Source organism: Dreissena polymorpha, chromosome 15, assembly GCF_020536995.1.
Source record: "Dreissena polymorpha isolate Duluth1 chromosome 15, UMN_Dpol_1.0, whole genome shotgun sequence".
Classification (NCBI taxonomy): Eukaryota; Metazoa; Mollusca; class Bivalvia; order Myida; family Dreissenidae; genus Dreissena; species Dreissena polymorpha.
In genome coordinates, this window is record NC_068369.1 from 41,114,825 (window position 1) to 41,135,359 (window position 20,535).

The 20,535-nt window shown below is 34.6% G+C and overlaps 2 protein-coding genes and 1 long non-coding RNA gene across 5 annotated transcripts in view; 1 reads left to right on the plus strand and 2 right to left on the minus strand.

Moving 5' to 3' along the window:
• The window catches only part of LOC127860352 (Golgi pH regulator-like), a 35,233-nt gene extending 19,614 nt beyond the window's left edge, over nucleotides 1-15,619 (minus strand). The window contains exons 1-3 of the mRNA XM_052398377.1: nucleotides 15,422-15,619; nucleotides 1,456-1,515; nucleotides 641-744 (exon numbers count right to left, since the gene is read on the minus strand). Coding sequence (XP_052254337.1) covers nucleotides 641-744; nucleotides 1,456-1,515; nucleotides 15,422-15,463 — 206 coding nt within the window. The 5' untranslated portion in view covers nucleotides 15,464-15,619. The remainder of the gene's footprint in view (nucleotides 1-640; nucleotides 745-1,455; nucleotides 1,516-15,421) is intronic.
• LOC127860361 (uncharacterized) lies at nucleotides 7,685-11,768 on the minus strand. Its single transcript, XR_008039725.1, has 5 exons — nucleotides 11,722-11,768; nucleotides 11,386-11,470; nucleotides 10,847-10,954; nucleotides 8,370-8,434; nucleotides 7,685-7,839 (listed from the first exon to the last, which is right to left on the minus strand). It is a non-coding gene; the product is annotated as an uncharacterized LOC127860361 (long non-coding RNA).
• Nucleotides 15,620-15,829: 210 nt separating the features above from the next.
• Nucleotides 15,830-20,535, plus strand: part of LOC127860347 (ubiquitin carboxyl-terminal hydrolase 25-like) — a 40,859-nt gene continuing 36,153 nt past the window's right edge. For 2 of the 3 annotated variants that reach the window (XM_052398361.1, XM_052398363.1), the window contains exon 1: nucleotides 15,845-16,147. In XM_052398361.1, coding sequence (XP_052254321.1) covers nucleotides 16,112-16,147 — 36 coding nt within the window. In that variant the 5' untranslated portion in view covers nucleotides 15,845-16,111. Of the gene's footprint in view, nucleotides 16,148-20,535 lie in introns of all 3 variants that reach the window. The other variant, XM_052398362.1, reaches the window with a different exon arrangement.

Here is a 20,535-nt window from a genome sequence, read left to right on the forward strand (position 1 = left end):
GCATCTACATATGAAGTTTCAAAGTTGTAGGTGGAAGCACTTTGATTTTAGAGGCAATGTTAAGGTTTTTGTTTAAGTTTTATATTAGAGGTCACAGTGACCTTGACCTTTGACCTAGTGACCCAAAAATGGATGTGGCATGTAGAACTCATCAAGGTGCAACTACATATGAAGTTTCAAAGTTGTAGGTGGAAGCACTTTGATTATAGAGCCTATGAAAAAGTTTGATATTAGAGGTCACAGTGACCTTGACCTATGACCTAGTGACCCAAAAATGGGTGTGGCGTGTAGAGCTCATCAAGGTGCATCTAAATATGAAGTTTCAAAGTTGTAGGTGGAAGCACTTTGATTTTAAAGCCAACGTTAAGGTTTATGCACGACGCCTACGGCGGACGAGCTGGCTTTGACAATAGCTCGGGTTTTCTCCGAAAACAGCCTCGCTAAAAATGTGAAGAAAAATTCATAAGTATATGTTTATAATATTCAACAGCAACCTGTTAGGAAACATGATGCAGATTTGAAATGAAAACGGAAGTATTATCTGGATTGTTTATATTGAGTCAGATATTCATTTTAACAACATCAGACATCTGAAAAATTATGATTGAATATTTTTAACAATATGCTACAAGATAGATACCTTGAATCCATGATGCCGATGATTTCAAAGATGATCAGGACAAACATGGTGCAGGACAATGCAAACGTTGTGGAAAACATCAGCAATACTCCGGAGTGATGGACCTGGATGGAAATGAACACCTTAAACATCATGTTTCCATTTTATTTAACAAGCATTCTAACTTCAAATCGCTGCATTTTGGATGAAAAATGATGAAAGTTTTTATACTATTACAGGGCTAATTGTTGATAGAAGTCTGATCGTCTGGTGTAATTGATTTTAAATCCATAATTTGTCTGGATCTAACTTAAACTTAAAGTTGACATATTCAGGTTAAAGCACAAAGTATTCTAATATTGACACACATTTCCACATTGATAACCAGGGTGATAAATTGCATAGTTTAATATACAACTCTGTTGCTGTTAGTTCCCTTGAAATTTATTTTACTCATTTTTGCTTGCTATTTAGATCAGACTTAAACAAATGTAAAATTTTTACACTTATTTTGGTTTGTTTATATATGAATATTGTGTTATGAACAATAACTGGGTGTTAAAGTACCGGTAGTAATGCTCCTATAGCACTTTGTAGCATAATTGTGATATATTATAGAGTAATTGACAATACATGCATTAGTAATTTTGCATCATTGGCAAGGGTTTATTGTACCGAACTCTGCTATGCAACTATATGTAAAATGACTGAACAAGTATATCAAGTAACATTTTCAGGACAGGACAGGTGAATTTTTACGGCACTAGTACCACTGGAAAGGCAAGTGGGCCTTTTATTTGCTGAGGTTAATGTGATTATTAAATATAATACTATACCTCATAATTCTTGTACAAGATTTTTAAGAAAAACAGCCAGCCTCCACCAAAGAATATGGTCTGAAAAACAACAACACAAATGCTTTTGAAATTATTCTACATGTAGCAAAACTATAATTTAACATGTATAAATATACCAGTTTATATTGACAACTTCTATCATGTGAGCCTATCTACATGTATTAAAATCATCAGTAATAAGGGTTCACCGGTCTAGACTGACAAGTCTTCGAAATTAGCACTATCCAAATTGCCCGATGCAAGTTAAAATGTTTTTGGGCACGTAATAAATTAAATTTGACAACCTGGCAACTTGGCAAGTAAGATATTTTGGCGAAGTTACAGTTATATAAAAACTGCTTACAATTTATTTTGTGACTCAGAATATTGTATATTTATTAAATTTGGTTGGTTTTCATTTTTACAATGAGCGCTTGTTATGATTTTTGGCAGATGCACTTGCATGCAGTTCCCATCAGCCTCAAAAGTAAAACTGTATTATGTACACTACAGATTCTTTATATTGCGGTTCATAGGATCCACTGATCTCGATATATTCGGATCGCAATATACTTGTAACTGGTGAGGTCATTCATGCATGTTTTATATATATATAGCCCCATTGGTACAAAAAGGAACCATGTGCCTTCTTATTTCAAGGTCACATGGTACCTTTTGCAACAATAGGGCGATATGTATGCATTAGCATACATGTAGTTTGGGAATCTCAAAACATGCTATTTACAACGATTTTTTTCCTTCTTTATAAAGTAACCATTAAAAGTACTTTCCTAATTGAAGAAACACTACACAATTTCCAAAGGACGTCTGAAAAAATCCCAAAAGGAAGAACAAGAGCACCGCATAACGGGTGCCATGCTCGGCTGCGAAAGCTTGTCAGAATTTTTTTATTTTTTTTAGAGGTCACAGTGACCTTGACCTTTGACCTAGTGACCCAACAAGAGATGTGTTTGTCAGAAACACAATGCCCCCTACTGCGCCGCATTGAAATAACATTTCTATTTATCATTTGGCAGGTATAGAAATCATCTCCCTTTTTTTAGAGCCTATGTTAAAGCCAGGTGCAGTTGGTCATATTCAATGAAAATTAGGAGAACAAGATCAATTATTTTAGAAACATTTAAAATAGCAAATAATCAAACTCCAATTTATCTTCATGACCTTGTTAATCTTAAATCTAGTTTCTATTCTTATAGATACACCAGAACTGCCGAAATCCCCCAAGTAAGAACAACAAGTTACGGCGTTAACTCTTTCCGTTTCGGAGCTGCCAAGCTGTGGAACTCTCTTCCCCAACATTTTAGGGACCAGGTACATTTCAATCAGTTCTCCAATTTGGTTAGCTCATGGGACGGAGAGAGTTGTCGCTGTACCTATTGCATGGATCCAACATAGTTGCTTAACATAGTCGCTAAAATTTGCTTTTTGTTGCTTGCTTGCTTTATGCTATCACACACACTATGTTATATGCTTTTTTCATGCAACTAATTATTATTAAATATGTAGGTTGCTTAAATTTACTTTTTGTTGCTTGCCTGTTTTATGATTCATGCTTTCTGTGCTTGCTTGTTTTATGTCTCATGCATACTGTGATATTTGCTTTTTCTTTCATGTAAGGAAAATAATCATTAAACATATAAGTAAATAAGTATTATTATTAATATTAAGTAAAAATTACTTTTATCATAATTTTATATGTTTTTCATGCACACTGAGATATATGTTTGTTTTATTAAATATGTAAGTTGCTAAAATTGGCTTTCTGCTGCTTGCTTGTCTTTATGATCATGCTTTTTGTGCTTGCTTGTTTAATGTCCCATGCATACTGTGATATATGCTTTTTCTTTCATGTAAGAGAAATAATTATTAAACATATAAGTATATCAATATTATAATTAATATTAAGTAAAATTTACTTTCATCATAATTTTATATGTTTTGCATGCACACTGTGATATATGTCTGTTTTATTAAAAATGTAAGTTGCTAAAATTGGCTCTCTGCTGCTTGCTTGTTTTATGAGTTTTGCTTTTTGCGTTTGCTTGTTTTTATGCTTCATGCACACTGAGATTGTACTCTTTTCATGTAAGGAAACTGAGTATTTAATGTTAGTTAGACCACTATCAAGTAAAATACACTTTCAACATATTTGTTTAATGTGTTTATATACATGATAGAATAATATTTAAACTTTACTACTTAAATTAGAAATTATGTTTTTTTCAATCCATTTATATCCAGTGTTTTTTTTATGGAAATTTCGGGGCCGATATTCAGCCCCATTCCCCCCAAAAAAGAGTATATATTTTCCCCCATTTTGTAGAAAAAATCCCCTCCAAAAGTAAAAAAAAAAAAATAATTTTTTTTTTTTTTTTTGAAATACCTGTCTTATGATAAATATACAGGGCTCAACATTTATGGTTGTCCTTTTGCCCCTGGCAAGTAAAAGTTGGGTCTGGGCAAGTTATTTTATAATCTAGTTGTCCGCCCGGAAAAGTGCAAAAAAGAACAAATAGCATTTAATGTAGACTTTAATTGCTGTAATCATTTTGTTAAATCTTCAAAAATAAAAAAGGTTTTGTGGTGCATCATTTTGGTTTATCAAACAATATGAGGTTTACAGTTGATGTGATAATTCATGTTTGGGCAAGTTGCTTTACGTTCAGTGCAAGTAGATTTTGGAAGTTCTGGCCCGGTAGGGCAAGTTGGTTTTTCGGTTAATGTTGAGCCCTGATATATCTCAAATTTATTTCATAAACAACTAATAAAGTATATACCGTAATAACTCTATGTTTTCGGACACTCTTAAGTTTTCGGACACCCCTTTTTTTAGCAAAAATAATTATTTTTCGTGACTAATAATATTCGGTCACACGAGTTTTTGTCTCTAAGTTTTCGGACAGTATATTTTACAGCGCTATTTTACCAAATTTCAGTCCTGCTTTCGATATCTAATGACACTTCGATCATGGGGTCTTACAATCAGATTAATATCATACTAGAAATGGCGCGGCAGAGGCCGACGCGTATCCCCACGCCGAATGTTTGACCTAGGTGTGCCCCAGGGTTGGTAATGGGGCCATGCATAGCTGAGATTGACCGTATTGTCATAAGAGAAGTTCATCATCAATTAGAAGTGAATTGGTGTAGAAATGAAGAAGTTATAGTAAAAGGCAATTTTGGGTGGGTGTGACATATGTGGGCAGGGCGCCCCAGGGTTGGTAATGGGGCCATGCATAGTTGAGATTGACCGTATTGTCATAAGAGAGGTTCAGTATCAATTTGAAGTGAATCGGTGTAGAAATGAAGAAATTATAGTAAAAGGCAATTTTGGGTGGGTGTGGTCTATGTGGGCGGGGCGCCCCAGGGTTGGTAATGGGGCCATGCATAGTTGAGATTGACTGTATTGTCATAAGAGAAGTTCAATATCAATTTGAAGTGAATCGGTGTAGAAATGAAGAAATTATAGTAAAGGCAATTTTGGGTGGGTGTGGTCTATGTGGGCGGGGCCCCAGGGTTGGTTATGGGAACATGCATAGTTGAGATTGACCCTAATGTCATAAGAGAAGTTCAGTATCAATTTGAAGTGAATCCGTGTAGAAATGAAAAAATTATAGTAAATGGAATTTTTTGGTGGGTGTGGCCTATGTGGGCGGGCGCCCCAGGGTTGGGATTGGGGCCATGCATAGTTGAGATTGACCCTAATGTCATAACAAAAGTTCAGTATCAATTTGAAGTGAATCCGTGTAGAAATGAAAAAATTATAGTAAATGGAAATTTTTGGTGGGTGTGGCCTATGTGGGCGGGGCGCCCCAGGGTTGGGAATGGGGCCATGCATGGTTGAGATTGACCGTATTGTCATAGGTGAGGTCCAGTATCAATTTGAAGTGAATCGGTGTAGAAATAAAGAAGTAAATGTAAAATAACCTAAAAAAATGAGTGATAATTTCTGACGCGGCCCCACCCCAACCCCTATAACTTTTGACCCAGGGGTCAGATCAAAATTCCAAATAGTGCAGGGTCGCACATATGCTCATAGCTACCATGTGTGTAAATTTCAAGGTTCTAGTGCTTTTAGTGTAGGAGGAGATAGTGGCCAGGACGGACGGACAGACGGACAGACGGACGGACAGACGGACGGACGGCGGAGATCACCACAATATCCCCACCTTTTTTTCAAAAAGCGTGGGGATAAAAACATGGCAGGTGCATGCCTGAGGGCAACGGACCATTACATTTGCGTTATTGGGTAAATAACCTTGTAAACCGGTATTGAACAATGGTTTCGCCCGATAGCATAAGCGTTATGACAATTACCGGGGGTAGTGCCAATTAACAGTTCAATTATCTACCGCAATGGTACTCCCCCTTCTCAGTAAAATAACTGTGGCAAATACTAAACGCTTCAAAGTGTGATGCACCCTGTTGCAAGTTTTACGAACAATGGAAGTTGTTCGACAACAACTATCGGAAATGAACAAACAAATAATTAATAGTTTGCTTTTTTATTTCGTTAATTACAGGTTCATACAAGCGAGTATCGGTACATCACATGCTCATCTTTGAACTCGTTGGTCAAAGTACAACCTTGTAGTAACTTTCTGTCAAATAAATTAAGCATTTAAAATTATTTAAAATGCAGTGCAAACATATATAACTGTAATTTGTACTATAGGGCATGGTATTTTACAAGCGCGTGCTATTACCGGTAGTCGTTGATACAATTGACGCTATTTTCGGACACTTCAATTTTGGACTCTAAGTTTTCGGACACCTGTATTTTGTGAATATTTTTCGTATCTAAGTTTTCGGCCACAAAAAAAATAATTATTTTTAAGTGTCCGAAAACATAGAATAATTATGGTAACTATAATTAATATGATTTTGAATTATTATAAAGAGTTATATTAAGATAGTTTTTCCCAAATCAGTTAATTTAACATGAATTGCATTTTTTCCCCAAAATGGCCAGGAAAGGCCTGATGTATCTAGGTATATTGTGTCAATATCCGTTGATAAAAACATTCCAATTTGGTCCATTTTATTGATAAAAAATGCTCATATTTTCCTTTTTATCGATTTAAAAAATCCCAATTAGACTCAAAATGGAAAGGAAAACTAAGACTGTGCATGAAGGCTGAACTGTCTGAAACTAATGTTGAAAAAATCATTGGTATATATTTAAGAAATAGGACAAAGACATTCAGCTGTGAATATTACATTCATGCATACATGTGTATTCATATAATAAATATCATTACATATAAAAGAGTAAATTTTTAATTTTCCCCTTTTCCTAAAAAACGATGTGTTTTTCCCCTTTGGACGGGCCCCGCCACCATTCCCCTATAGGTGAAAAAACCCACTGATATCACTTTCTTTTATTAAAACACTCATGGCTTACTTTTAAAACTACATAATAATCTCTTTGTCACTTTTATTTAGCATGTCAGTTTTTTTTACTTATGAGTGCCAGCTCCTTATTTTTTACTAGAATATGTAGTATCTTATATGTGTATATAGATCTATTATTTATTTATATATAGCTATTATTTATTAGCATGTGGATTTTTACTGTGTAAGTACCTGTTATCGAACAGCACCTATTATCGGACGTTTTGTTTTGGTTCTGTATGCACATGCGCAAAAGTGCGCATGACGTCACATTGATAAACAAATGGTGGCACATGAAGTCCATGACCTACTTGCCTACTAAGCTTGACACAAATGCGCCGAAAACAGGTTAAAGGAATGTGTTTATTGTTACACTGTTTTATGTGTTTTTTGCTATTACTTTTTGAATGCATTTATTTTTTACACACCAAAAAGCATATTTCCGTTTGCAATTTTGATCGCAGCAGATGCAGATTTTTTCGCCCGAGTCGGGATCACGTGATAGTCATGTGACTTTGTATATACTGGAGTAGTATTTATGAAGTGTCAGGTAATAGGTCATGTTTACATCGGCCGCCATTTTGTTTTGTCTGCTAGAGGTGACAATAACTAGCAACCACCACATATTTTTAATGTTACCATAATCAATGGCAAATTATACATTTTCTTAAATAATTAATGAATACTAACCAGAAAATATACACTTTGTACCCTATATGTAAAAGAGTAAATGTTTAAATATAGAATACAAATTGCAAAATTCAGGGGGGGTAATAAATGGATATACATTTTTGAAAGAAAATCTAACCCCACATTAAAAAGTACTATATATTTGTTTATATAACAGAATTAAAGATTGCATTAACATATTTTACATATATTAAACATTTCACACAGAAAAGGAAACCCGGTTGGCTGCAACAGTGCTGTATACGAGTTATTTAGAACTTCCCCCTCCTGGAATGCAAGCTGTAATGAATTGAAATGCACATTTCTTATGATAATAATGAAAATTATTGTGTCTTTTTTTGCAAAAAAATACCTCATTAAGAAAATATAATGTAATAATATAATAATTTAAAGTGCATAATTGTCTTATGAGTATTTAATTTATTATACCTGCACAATGTAATTTCATGACATGAAAGTTCATTAAATTGGCATTTTATGACAAACCATTCTTTTCAAATGGTTATATATGTACAATAAATAGCACATGCTAATCAGGGAAGACGCTTTTCGCTTTTATTGTATTTTTCGTTTAAAGATCTCCCCCCTTAACAAAAACCAAGTTTTGGTAGAAATTGTTGTGCCTGATGAGCCTTTGCAGACTCCACAGGCTAATCTGGGAGGACACTTTATGCATAAAGCTCATTTTCCCGGATTGAGGCTCATATAATTATATAAAAAAAAATAACATTGTGTACATAATTCGAAAATTGGGAATGTGAAAATACTAATGTAAATAATATACACTAAATATATCAAAAAATTAATACCTCATTTGTCTACACTGTTTTCTTAGTCCCCGATCACCATGGGATGGAATATAAAAATAATAATCCTGAAATAGAGATAAAAATTAAATAATACATGGTTTTACTTTATCCCACAGTACTGCTGCATTAATTATGATGACAAATATTGAAAATGAAATAAACATTCAATACGTTTCGATTCATTTAAATACAATTTAAATGCAATGATAGAGATGAAATATGTATAAGCAATACTATACGATTACCAAATACGTGTATTTGCAAACAATGACATTGAAAAACAACCATAACCTTATTTTGCAATATTTAACAAATTGAACTGTTAGTTTAACGTTTATTGATGATAGTTAGAAAGAATGAAAAAGGCATTTCAGTGTTCGACACTAACTTATCTGAGTAAGGAGTCCTTTGGACTCCCTATTTTAAAAATTTAGGAGTCCGAACAGACTTCAGGGAGTCCAACAATCAGATGCTATATACATTATTTTTCGGGTTATTACACATGTTAATCCATGATATGTTTAATTCCCTGTCATGTTTGGTTTCAGATCGAAGTTCAATAATTATTTTCATATGTCATCTATCATTGCAGCATTATTTAACCCATTCCAATACAATTTAAGTTAATTATTGTAAGGTTTAAACAATATACATTTGTTAATTATGCATGTATATGTAAGCTTGCTTGTTAAAATTGGGATTAGGGTTAAAAACTATAATCGGATAATTTTGTTAATCTTACATCTTACGGGTGTAACAGTCCTACATGTTTCATTGCTTTATATATTTTTCTCAATAATATTTCTAAGAAAGTATTAATTTAAACATTAATGCGATTCAGAACAAAGTATTACCGGTCATTACTGACCACACCGGCAGAACTGCATTCCCAAATTTTAATCACTTTTGTCAAAACATCAAGGTCTACAGGTAGCCTAAGCGTGTTTTCTAAACGCCTAACACAATGCCATTTTTGTCCGGTTTTTCTGTTTAATATGTATAAAGTAGAATAACTGTTTAAATAATTAGACTTCTACTTACCGGTATCTTAAAGACCGTAACGATAAAGATACAGCGTGTTTGATTTGAAATTAATTTAGATTAAATGTCAATTAAAAAAATATTCGCCATATAATTTTATTAAATTAATTACGAAACTTTTAACCAAAATTAAAATATCGTCATGTTCTCTGCGCTTATAACAAGGTGTGTACACATACAAAAATCAATACGTCCTCGCTTTTCATGCGGATGACGTGGCGTTGCACATGCAGCATAATTTTCGTGCGCTTTTTATCGGAACAAAGGATCAACATGAAATACATGAGCACTGTTGATTTGAAGATAGTATTTGTTAACATTAAAATTCGGAAGTGTGTTTCGGAAAAAATTGGTATTATGCTCATTGGATAATTCAACAAAACATTCATAGTTGTGTAATTATTTCAATGATAATTTGTTAAAACGCTTTACGTGTCAAAAAATGTTGTTTTAGTATTATGCATGAAAAGCACAATTTCCACGAGGATTTCACCCGGTTGCCATCATCAGTCTTTTAAGTAACGATTGGCAACGATTTTATCGTGGGAGGATACAACGTAGGGATAGATAAGTGTGGTCGGTTTAACAAAGTCAACGAACTGCAATAAACCTCTGAACTAATCGATTGATAGCGACACGTAGTTATTCACGCATTTTCTGTCTTCAGTTACTTGGGTCCATGAAACGTGCTTTGTGTAAACAATTTCGGGTATTATGATTTTTAAAGTGATAAGAGACTGTTCGGCGAAATCTAGTTTAATTTATCAAAAATGGCAGAGAAAAAAAACGGCCACGATCGAGAAAATTTGAAGTTCTAGAGTTCCCTTTTGCTTAACGCAAGGACTGCGACATGGAAACAAAATAAATAATTCTGAATGTTTTTTGTTGTTGATGTATTCAAGCAAAATGATGAGTGACATATGTTTTCGGATGTAGGAGGTTCGGACATTCCGATCTCGAGATACGAAAAAGTAGATCAAAAGATGATTTTCAAGGAGTCCGACGGACTGCCTTGACACAAAAACAAAGAGTCCGAGTCCCATTTCTAGGAGTCTCGGACTCCCAGACTCCCGTTAGTGTCGAACACTGCATTTATATCATGTGAATGTGAAAAATGTTTATCCATTTCAGTGCTTAATTGCTCCAATGAGACCACAATACTGATGTTATTGCTGTGTGTTGATGAAAATGAAGTGAACATTGATGTAGTCTTATAACTTGGATGATGGCTTACAATCTGCAATATACTACTCCTTCCATTGACATTCTTTGTAAAATATAACCTCAAAGTACAGACATTTGAAAAAGTATTACGGACAGACGGACATACAGACAGAAATGCAAATACTAGATGCCCACCTTCGGGGGCATAAAAATGTAGTTCTATTAATAATCACTTGACACTTTTTAACATGTTTACCTTCACCATGACTTACAAAATATTCTTATGGTGACTGGGACCATTCAACTTCCTGACCACATTCCTCCAGAGATGGCTGTGTTTCTTTGTCAGATGGCGGCAAAGTTTCGTCCGAATCTGAAATCTTTATTTAAAAAAAGTATTATAACATTGTAATAAATGTATTAAAACACACGTATTTATTTATAGTTATTAGTTGTATATAGTTACTTTATACAGTATGAAAATGTGTATGATATTTTATTTAATATACAAACAAGTTATTGTTTCATGTCAAACACAAACAAGTCAATGCGTTAAATAATTTCCTTTCATCAAAAATATGCCATATTTATGTATTAATGTTATGATCAAATCAATATCTTATTTGCTTATGTAATTCAATCAATAATCTTATATCTTTTAAAGAATATAAAATAATTATACCTTCCAAAAATATATATTACATAAATTGTATTGCTTTTAAAACATAGCACTTATATAAATTGTTAAACTATTTATAAAACGATTTTCTCAAATAATCCTTGCTTTCCCCTTGCTTGCCAGTGTCTGTACCTCTATAACTGCATCACTGCCATCAGTTCCTTCAGAATCATACTCATACAGGTCTTCACTCATAGTTCATAAGTGACTGTGTAATCTATAAAATATACAAAATTTCAATCAATAGGTTCGACTATCTGTATCAATGTTATTTTCAATAATTATGTAAAATAAATGAAATTTGGTACGAATGAAGTTTGGTACATATCGTAAAATTTTGTTTCATAAATAAAACAGTTATATTCGATTGTTATCCTTAATGTTTACACAAAAACAAGTTCAATGGGTTCAAACAAATAAAAAAACATACACACAGTGTAAGTATTATAATTATATTATTAAACAAACCAATAAACTTCTCAAGTGTTACAGCCAAGTTGTTGCTGTTGTTTGTTTACAATTTAACAGTTACCTCCCTTGTTGTATTTTACCAGGTAACAAGGGACAAAATTGTCACAAAACCAGGTTTTCATTGTGAAAAAAAAATCTGATAAAGGGAGAAAACTCAAACTGAACTTTTGAAATGACCAAAAAAAATTAACCCCCTTTGTAAGTTTTTTTTTTTTTTTTAAATTCATTTAGTCGTGGCGACCTTGACATTGGAGATATTGACGTGATTCTTTCGTGGGACACACCGTCCCATGATGGTGAACAAATGTGCCAAATGATTTTAAAATCTCACAATGAATGACATAGTTATGGCCAGGACAAGCTCATTTATGGCCATTTTTGACCTTTGAACTCAAAGTGTGACCTTGACCTTGGAGATATCGACGTAATTATTTCGCGCGACACACCGTCCAATGATGGTGAACAAATGTGCCAAATGATTTTAAAATCTGACGATGAACGACATAGTTATGGCTCGGACAAGCTCATTTATGGCCATTTTTGACCTTTGAACTCAAAGTGTGACCTTGACCTTGGAGATATCGACGTAATTATTTCGCGCGACACACCGTCCAATGATGGTGAATAAATGTGCCAAATGATTTTAAAATCTGACAATGAACGACATAGTTATGGCCCGGACAAGCTTATTCCGCCAGCCCACCAGCCAGCCAGCCCGCCAGCCAGCCAGCCCGCATTCGCCAATCTAATAACCAGTTTTTTCCTTCGGAAAACCTGGTTAATTATAAAATAAGAAACATATCATATAAGCGCAAAATATTTCGGATTTTTATTTTTTATTACGTAAAGTATACATTTTTCTTCTAAATAAAACCATTAAATACGTAGAATTCGTAATATAACAAATAAATAATTTAAAATGAAAACTTACCATACAAAATCTGCAAAGAAATCAACGCGATCGCGAAATATGTTGGTCAAATTCTTCAAGTTTGTTCATCGTTCTATTAAATCCATGTACTTTTTATTTGCTAAAAATACGTTTTCAATGAGTAATTGACGCGTATTTCGGCAACCTACAGTGGGGTCGGTTTTAGTGAATATACAAAAAACTTATCTCCCCTGAATTAGGTAGGTGCGGTGGTTGCTACAATAACTAGGGAATCATTGTTATGAATTCTTGAAGGAAGTTTGCTGGAAAACTTTACAGATAAATCATTCAATGATTGAACTGTAAGTCATTTGTTAAAACAAAATGTTTTTGTCATTTTTAGTGTTTCAATTTAAGGTAATTTAACGTAATTTCCTAAGTGTTCGATAACTGGTTAGTCCACCATACTGACACCGAATATGATTTGTATTTATATATGCCTTGTACAGAACCATAATGCCTTTGAATGTGTCGGTAAATAGCTATACATAGCTAATGTTGAAATGTTACTACTTTAAACCGACTTAAAATAAAAGTTTTTATTATCCCCACGCTTTTTGAAAAAAAGGTGGGGATATTGTGGTTATCTCCGCCGTCCGTTCGTCTGTCTGTCCGTCCGTCCTGGCCACTATCTCCTCCTACACTAAAAGCACTAGAACCTTGAAACTTACACACATGGTAGCTATGAGCATATGTGCGACCCTGCACTATTTGGAATTTTGATCTGACCCCTGGGTCAAAAGTTATAGCGGTTGGGGTGGGGCCGCGTCAGAAATTATCACTCATTTTTTTAGGTTATTTTACATTTACTTCTTTATTTCTACACCGATTCACTTCAAATTGATACTGGACCTCTCTTATGACAATACGGTCAATCTCAACCATGCATGGCCCCATTCCGAACCCTGGGGCGCCCCGCCCACATAGGCCACACCCACCAAAAATTTCCATTTACTATAATTTTTTCATTTCTACACGGATTCACTTCAAATTGATACTGAACTTTTGTTATGACATTAGGGTCAATCTCAACTATGCATGGCCCCAATCCCAACCCTGGGGCGCCCGCCCACATAGGCCACACCCACCAAAAAATTCCATTTACTATAATTTTTTCATTTCTACACGGATTCACTTCAAATTGATACTGAACTTCTCTTATGACATTAGGGTCAATCTCAACTATGCATGGCCCCATAACCAACCCTGGGGCCCCGCCCACATAGACCACACCCACCCAAAATTGCCTTTACTATAATTTCTTCATTTCTTACACCGATTCACTTCAAATTGATATTGAACTTCTCTTATGACAATACAGTCAATCTCAACTATGCATGGCCCCATTACCAACCCTGGGGCGCCCCGCCCACATAGACCACACCCACCCTAAATTGCCTTTTACTATAATTTCTTCATTTCTACACCGATTCACTTCAAATTGATACTGAACCTCTCTTATGACAATACTGGTCAATCTCAACTATGCATGGCCCCATTACCAACCCTGGGGCCCCGCCCACATAGACCACACCCACCCAAAATTGCCTTTTACTATAATTTCTTCATTTCTACACCGATTCACTTCAAATTGATACTGAACTTCTCTTATGACAATACGGTCAATCTCAACTATGCATGGCACAATTACCAACCCTGGGGCGCCCTGCCCACATATGTCACACCCACCCAAAATTGCCTTTTACTATAACTTCTTCATTTCTACACCAATTCACTTCTAATTGATGATGAACTTCTCTTATGACAATACGGTCAATCTCAGCTATGCATGGCCCCATTACCAACCCTGGGGCACACCTAGGTCAAACATTCGGCGTGGGGATACGCGTCGGCCTCTGCCGCGCCATTTCTAGTTATATACCTGTTTAATGCTTTTAACAAAATACAGGTTGTATCAATCGTTGATATAAAAAATCCTGTATTACGCTACTCGCTGTTTCCAATTCCGTATTACCATACTAGCCGGACTACTTCGACCCATTTAACGACGTCACATTACACTAACCGAAAATAGAAATATTTTATATTACGAAATATATTACGTAGTACATCGTGTGACGTCATTTCTGTGACAAAACACAATAGTTTTATGTCGGACGTGGTGATTTTTAACAATAAACTATGTGTTAAAACGTATTTTGGAGTGTGTGTTAATCATGCATAAATGTATATTTCGATAGGAATACAATAAAATAGTGTGGTTTAAACTAAGTTTCGATAAAGACATGGAAGATAGAAGTGGAAGTGGATATCATTTAAACATTTTTTGTTATAAACATCGAATTAAAGTTGTCAACTTAATTGTTATAAAATTTGGATTAACGATGGCAATAAGGTAAGCGTGTCGGAAACCTGTGTTTTCCCGGTTCGAATGTTTACACGTTAATTTACATAAACTGTATTCATACGCGTCTTAAATAAACTATGGCGTACCGTTTTAGTCATTGTTTTGTCAGTTTTGTTAAAGTAAAAAATACATTTGTTAACTGTTTTCGTAAGTTGTTGTATATAATAAAAGGAATATTACGCTAGTCAATTGTTCCAAAAGTTTGTATCACCCTCGTGGCTTGTGCTATTTGCATCACACTCGAGGCTCCTGCTCTCGTGTGATACGTCATCACACAAGCAACTCGAGTGATACAAACTCTTGGAACAATTGACTAGCGTTATATTCCGTATGTATCTTGTATATTGAAGGTGCCAACCAACCCCACCCACTTATGCTGCAATGCTAAAAATAATTACCTGCAATAAGAACATGATGCAAGAATCTACAATGAATGACATATTTTGCAACAATCAAATTTCCGCATAAGAACAATTTCTTTATATTAATGCAGTACTGTCAGTCGTTTGTTTTTGCTCTAAAGCTTGATATCTATGTGGATGTAAACACATACACAACCGGAAATAAGCTACTAACTGTACATTTTGTAAACACAGTTTTCATTTGTTTATTTGATAATCTCTAAACAAAGTGGTCTTCCAATAAACGGCTTTTTAAAATTGCAGAACAAAATAAATGAAATATTTATGAAAAGCGATGTTTACATTTAGTATATTGTGTTGATTTTAAAACTTAAGATCAAACATGTTGCAAATGGTTTGTCAAACCTTGCAGTAATGTTTTATACTCTCCAAATTCTTTAGCCAATCAAAATGTTGTTTTCTCACGTGCATCCTGAGGTTGTCAACATTGGGAATCCAGAGAATTTCTAAGTTAATAAATTCTTGTTTCGTGTTAATTTATTGAGAGATTACGCGAGCTTCCATATTTGATTCATTACAGTTATATGAACTTTTTATTCTGAGTGTACCGAAGTGACGACGTAATCGTTTTCATTTTTTTTAGTTTACAGAAGTGTGTGCTTCAAGTTGCAAGTGTAAACCTGATCTCTGAAGTATTGGCCATTTGACAATGTTACATCTTTGACAATGACAGTCGAACAACCTGCTCGAAGAGTTGGCCAGGTATTCACAAAACTGATTTGCTATATTCACAAAACTGATTGGCTAGAAATGTTCTACACGTTTGAATCTGATATATGTTAGCATATAATTCGGTATCGTTAGAGTACCTCTTCATGAATCTCACCTCTTTTCGAACCCTTCATTTGCTTACATTTTATGCGCATGTGCGCACGCGCAGTACATCACCGTTTTTTGTGTATTAGTAATTTGTTTACATCGACTCGCGCGTATCGGCAAATCTACGAAAATGCGTCAAAAACAGGTAGAATAAGTAGATTAATCATAAAACACGTAAAAATCATTGTATTTTTAATGCTTTTTACACATGCAAGAATTTTCCTTAAAAAAAAACACTTTAAAAACATGGTGTCATTTTTGTTTTCAAATTAGCCTGACAATTTACACATTTCCGCTGCTGCAGTAAGTCACGTGACCATGGTCAAAACATGTGAATAATTTATTTTTAATGTTGTACACTATATAATGGTTCCAAAGCAGGTACTCGTTGTTTGGGCGGCATTGATAGTTTTACATGATATGGATTTGCTGGAAACTTGCAAAAATCTGTTATCAAAAGAGGATGTACATAGCAATTACAGTTGCCAGCCATAAAGAAGCAAGTTATTTATCAAATATAGTACTTGTAAATATGTTTCACTATTTTCAATATTATAATAGTTGGGTCTAATTGACGTGTCAAAAATTAAAAGGTTTGAAAGATGGTTCATCCATGATACAATTCCGTTATTGTTAGTCCATATAAACATACTCCCAGAGCCTTTGATATTTTTTGCTATGGCGGCTCTGGGAGTGCATATGCACCCCTTCATAAACACAACTGCAGTTTTGTGCACAAATTTTGTGGGCATCACTAAACAGACGTCACTCTTTACCAATTAAGGAAGGCCATTAATAAACTTCTAAAACACATTAAATTTACCTGAATGGCAACCTGCGGACATTATCCTTTGCATGCAACCTCAAAAACACGACAATGTTTCAACACTCTTGCTGACATTTTCATTTTGAAATTTGGAACAGTGTAAATATTCCACACCTGTTGGACACCGTTATGGACTTGGGTTACATCAAATATCACGATGTGCAAAAGATTGGTGTACCACAACCTAACCGATAGCGACTATTTTTGTCTTCAACATAAATTACCACAGAATAACAAAGTAAATAAAAAGCAATTATTTCTTGCTTTAATGGTACCATTTGCATGAGTTTGTGCTTTAGACAGGTAACCGTTGATAAGTTTTTGCAGTATCAGTGTTCCTTAGCATTTTCAGTGTTGATCAAATTTTGCACCTCTGGACAAAAGACGACACTATGCAACTCTCAGCTGAGAGTTGTATTATTGCAACTAGTCATAATGTGTGGTTTGCCAGTAAATTGAAAGCCCACTTTGGATGCTTAGATGTTTGTATTTACTTGTTAGCAAAGTCATTTTTCAATGTCCATACAAAACATACAAATTACAGTACTGTATGATCAGGCATGTTATATTGTCCTGTGTTCAAGTTGCTCATGGTCTTTTCTGACATCTTGTCACAGAAATTAACAAAATTGATGTTTACTACACAGCTAGTCTCAGAGAAAAAACAATTATATTGGATGGAGGGCACCTATGATTGCTTATTGCATTGGTCATTTGTTTGAATGCAAGGCAAGCCAATGAAGCCATCCTTGACTCTGCTTGCTGCCACATTTTTTATTGTCACGGAAGATGATGTATGCAATCAATGTGTGCTTCAGAAATAGTGATCAAATAAAAAAGTGTTAAATCTGTACACTACATGTATAATATTTATTTGAAACTGTTTCTTCATTTATTTCTTTTACCCGATTCATAACTCTTTTACAAAAGAAATTTCTTATTTTTCTGAGCTACACAGTATTTATTAAGTAGTCAATGTACCCATGCATTTTTCATGCTTTTAAGTTTATACCCATGTGAGGAGTAAACATTGGATAGATTGGATAAGGTTCTGTGCATTGTAATAATATTGTATTGCATTGTTGTAACTCTATTGAAAACTCAATTCAAGAAGCTATGGTGCATTTTTAGCTCGACTATTATATATGAAATATATATAGTGTAGCTAACCTACTCACCCCGGCGTCGGCGTGATTGTCTGCATTACCGTTAGCGTTAGCATATATGCGTTAGCGTGCAAATGTTAAGTTTTCGTACTACCCCAATTATTTTCATTGTCCCTTGACATATTGCTTTCATATTTTGCATACTTGTTTACCAAGATGACCCCAACCTATAAACAAGAGCAAACAACTCTATCAAGCATTTTGTCATAATTATGGCCCCTTTTTCACTTAGAATATGCAGCAAATGTTAAAGTGTTCAGTACTACCCCATTTATTGTCATTGTCCCTTGACATATTGCTTTGATATTTTGCAAACTTGTTCACCAACATCACCCCAACCTATAAACAAGAGCAGACAACTCTATCAAGCATTTTGACATAATTATTGCCCCTTTTATACTTAGAATATGCATATTATTGATAAATCTATGTTAACGTTTGCGTACTACCCCAAATATTTCCTACATCCTTTGACATATTGCTTTTATATGTTGCATACTTGTTTCCAACATGACCCCAACCTATAAACAAGAGCAGACCACTGTATCAAGCATTTTGACATAATTATGGCCCCTTTTACACTTTAAGATAATTGAACATTTTGCTTAAATTGCCATAACTTCTTTATTTATGATCACATTTTATTATAACTTTGACAAAACAACACTTACCTGAATACCACAATGGATTCCACCCAATTATACCCCCCTCTCACCCCCACCCCCCCCCCCCCCCCCTACCCCCCACCCCCCCCCCAAAAAAAAATAATGTTTTTAAACATCATCTAATAAATTACCACACCCCACATTATACCCCCCATCTACCCCCCCCCCCCCAATTTTTATTTTTTCCTTTTTTTATTTTTGAAAGATCGTCTAATAAATTATCTAATATGAACAATTTCCCCATGATGGCTTACGTTATACTGTCAAGCACTCAAATAGTCGAGCGCGCTGTCCTCTGACAGCTCTTGTTAGCTTTTGTGATCACCTTTTGTCCGTAGTGCGGCGTCCGTTGTGCGGCGTCAACATTTGCCTTGTTAACTCTCTAGAGGTCACATTTATTGTCCAATTTTCATGAAATTTGGTCAGGAGATTGGTCTCAATGATATCTTGGATGAGTTCGAAAATGGTTACGTTTGCATGAACAACATGGCTGCCAAGGGGGGGGGGGCATTTTTCCTTATATGGCTATATATGGCTATAGAAAAATCTTGTTAACACTCTAGAGGCCACATTTATAGTCTGATCTTCATGAAACTTGGTCAGAAAATTCATTCCAATAATATCTTGGACAAGTTCGAAAATGATGCCAGTTGGTTAAAAAACATGGCCACCAGGGGGAGGGGCATTTTTCCTTATATGGCTATAGTAAAACCTTGTTAACACTCTAGAGGCCACATTTATTTTCCGATCTTCATGAAATTTGCTCAGAAGATTTGTCCCAATGATATCTTAGATGAGTTCAAAAATGGTAACCTTTGCTTGAAAAACATGGCTGCCAAGGAGCGGGGCATTTTTCCTTATATGGCTATATATGGCTTTAGTAAAATCTTGTAACACTCTAGAGGCCACATTTATTTCCAATCTTCATGAAACTTGGTCAGAAGATTCATCCCAATAATATCTTGGACAAGTTCAAAAATTATGCCGGTTCGTTGAAAAACATGGCCGCCAGGGGGCGGGGCATTTTTCCTTATATGGCTATAGTAAAACCTTGTTAACACTCTAGAGGCCATATTTATTTTCTGATCTTCATAAAACTTGGTCAGGAGATTTGTCCCAATAATATCTTGTTATCTCAGTTGAGCGATTTTGGGCATTTCAGGCCCTCTTGTATTATAAAAGGGAATAATTTACATGAAAGATGAGTATAAATTTTATAATGATGACAAAGTTGACAGAGAAAGTGTGGATAGTGTTAATATATACATGATAATGCCAATATATAATATGGCATTGTTTTTGTCCAATATTTTTTCTTACCTATTTAATCAATTAAGTGCTGCTACTGTCACTAATATCATTCTGGTGTGTCTGTTTGCTTCAATTTTATTTATGTCAATATGGAATAAAAACTCTGATTGAAATGGTTTAGAAGTCACTTTTACTCCTCAATTGTGATCTATTTTCATGTTATATAAACCTTGTGACTTTCCCTGCACTTGTTTTATCTAAATTTAATTGAAATCTATGACTTTTCCTCTCTTACATGTACATTATTGAGAGTAAGTGACCTAGCCAGGTAGCAATTGCTAAGTCCTTGACCTGAAAATGTTT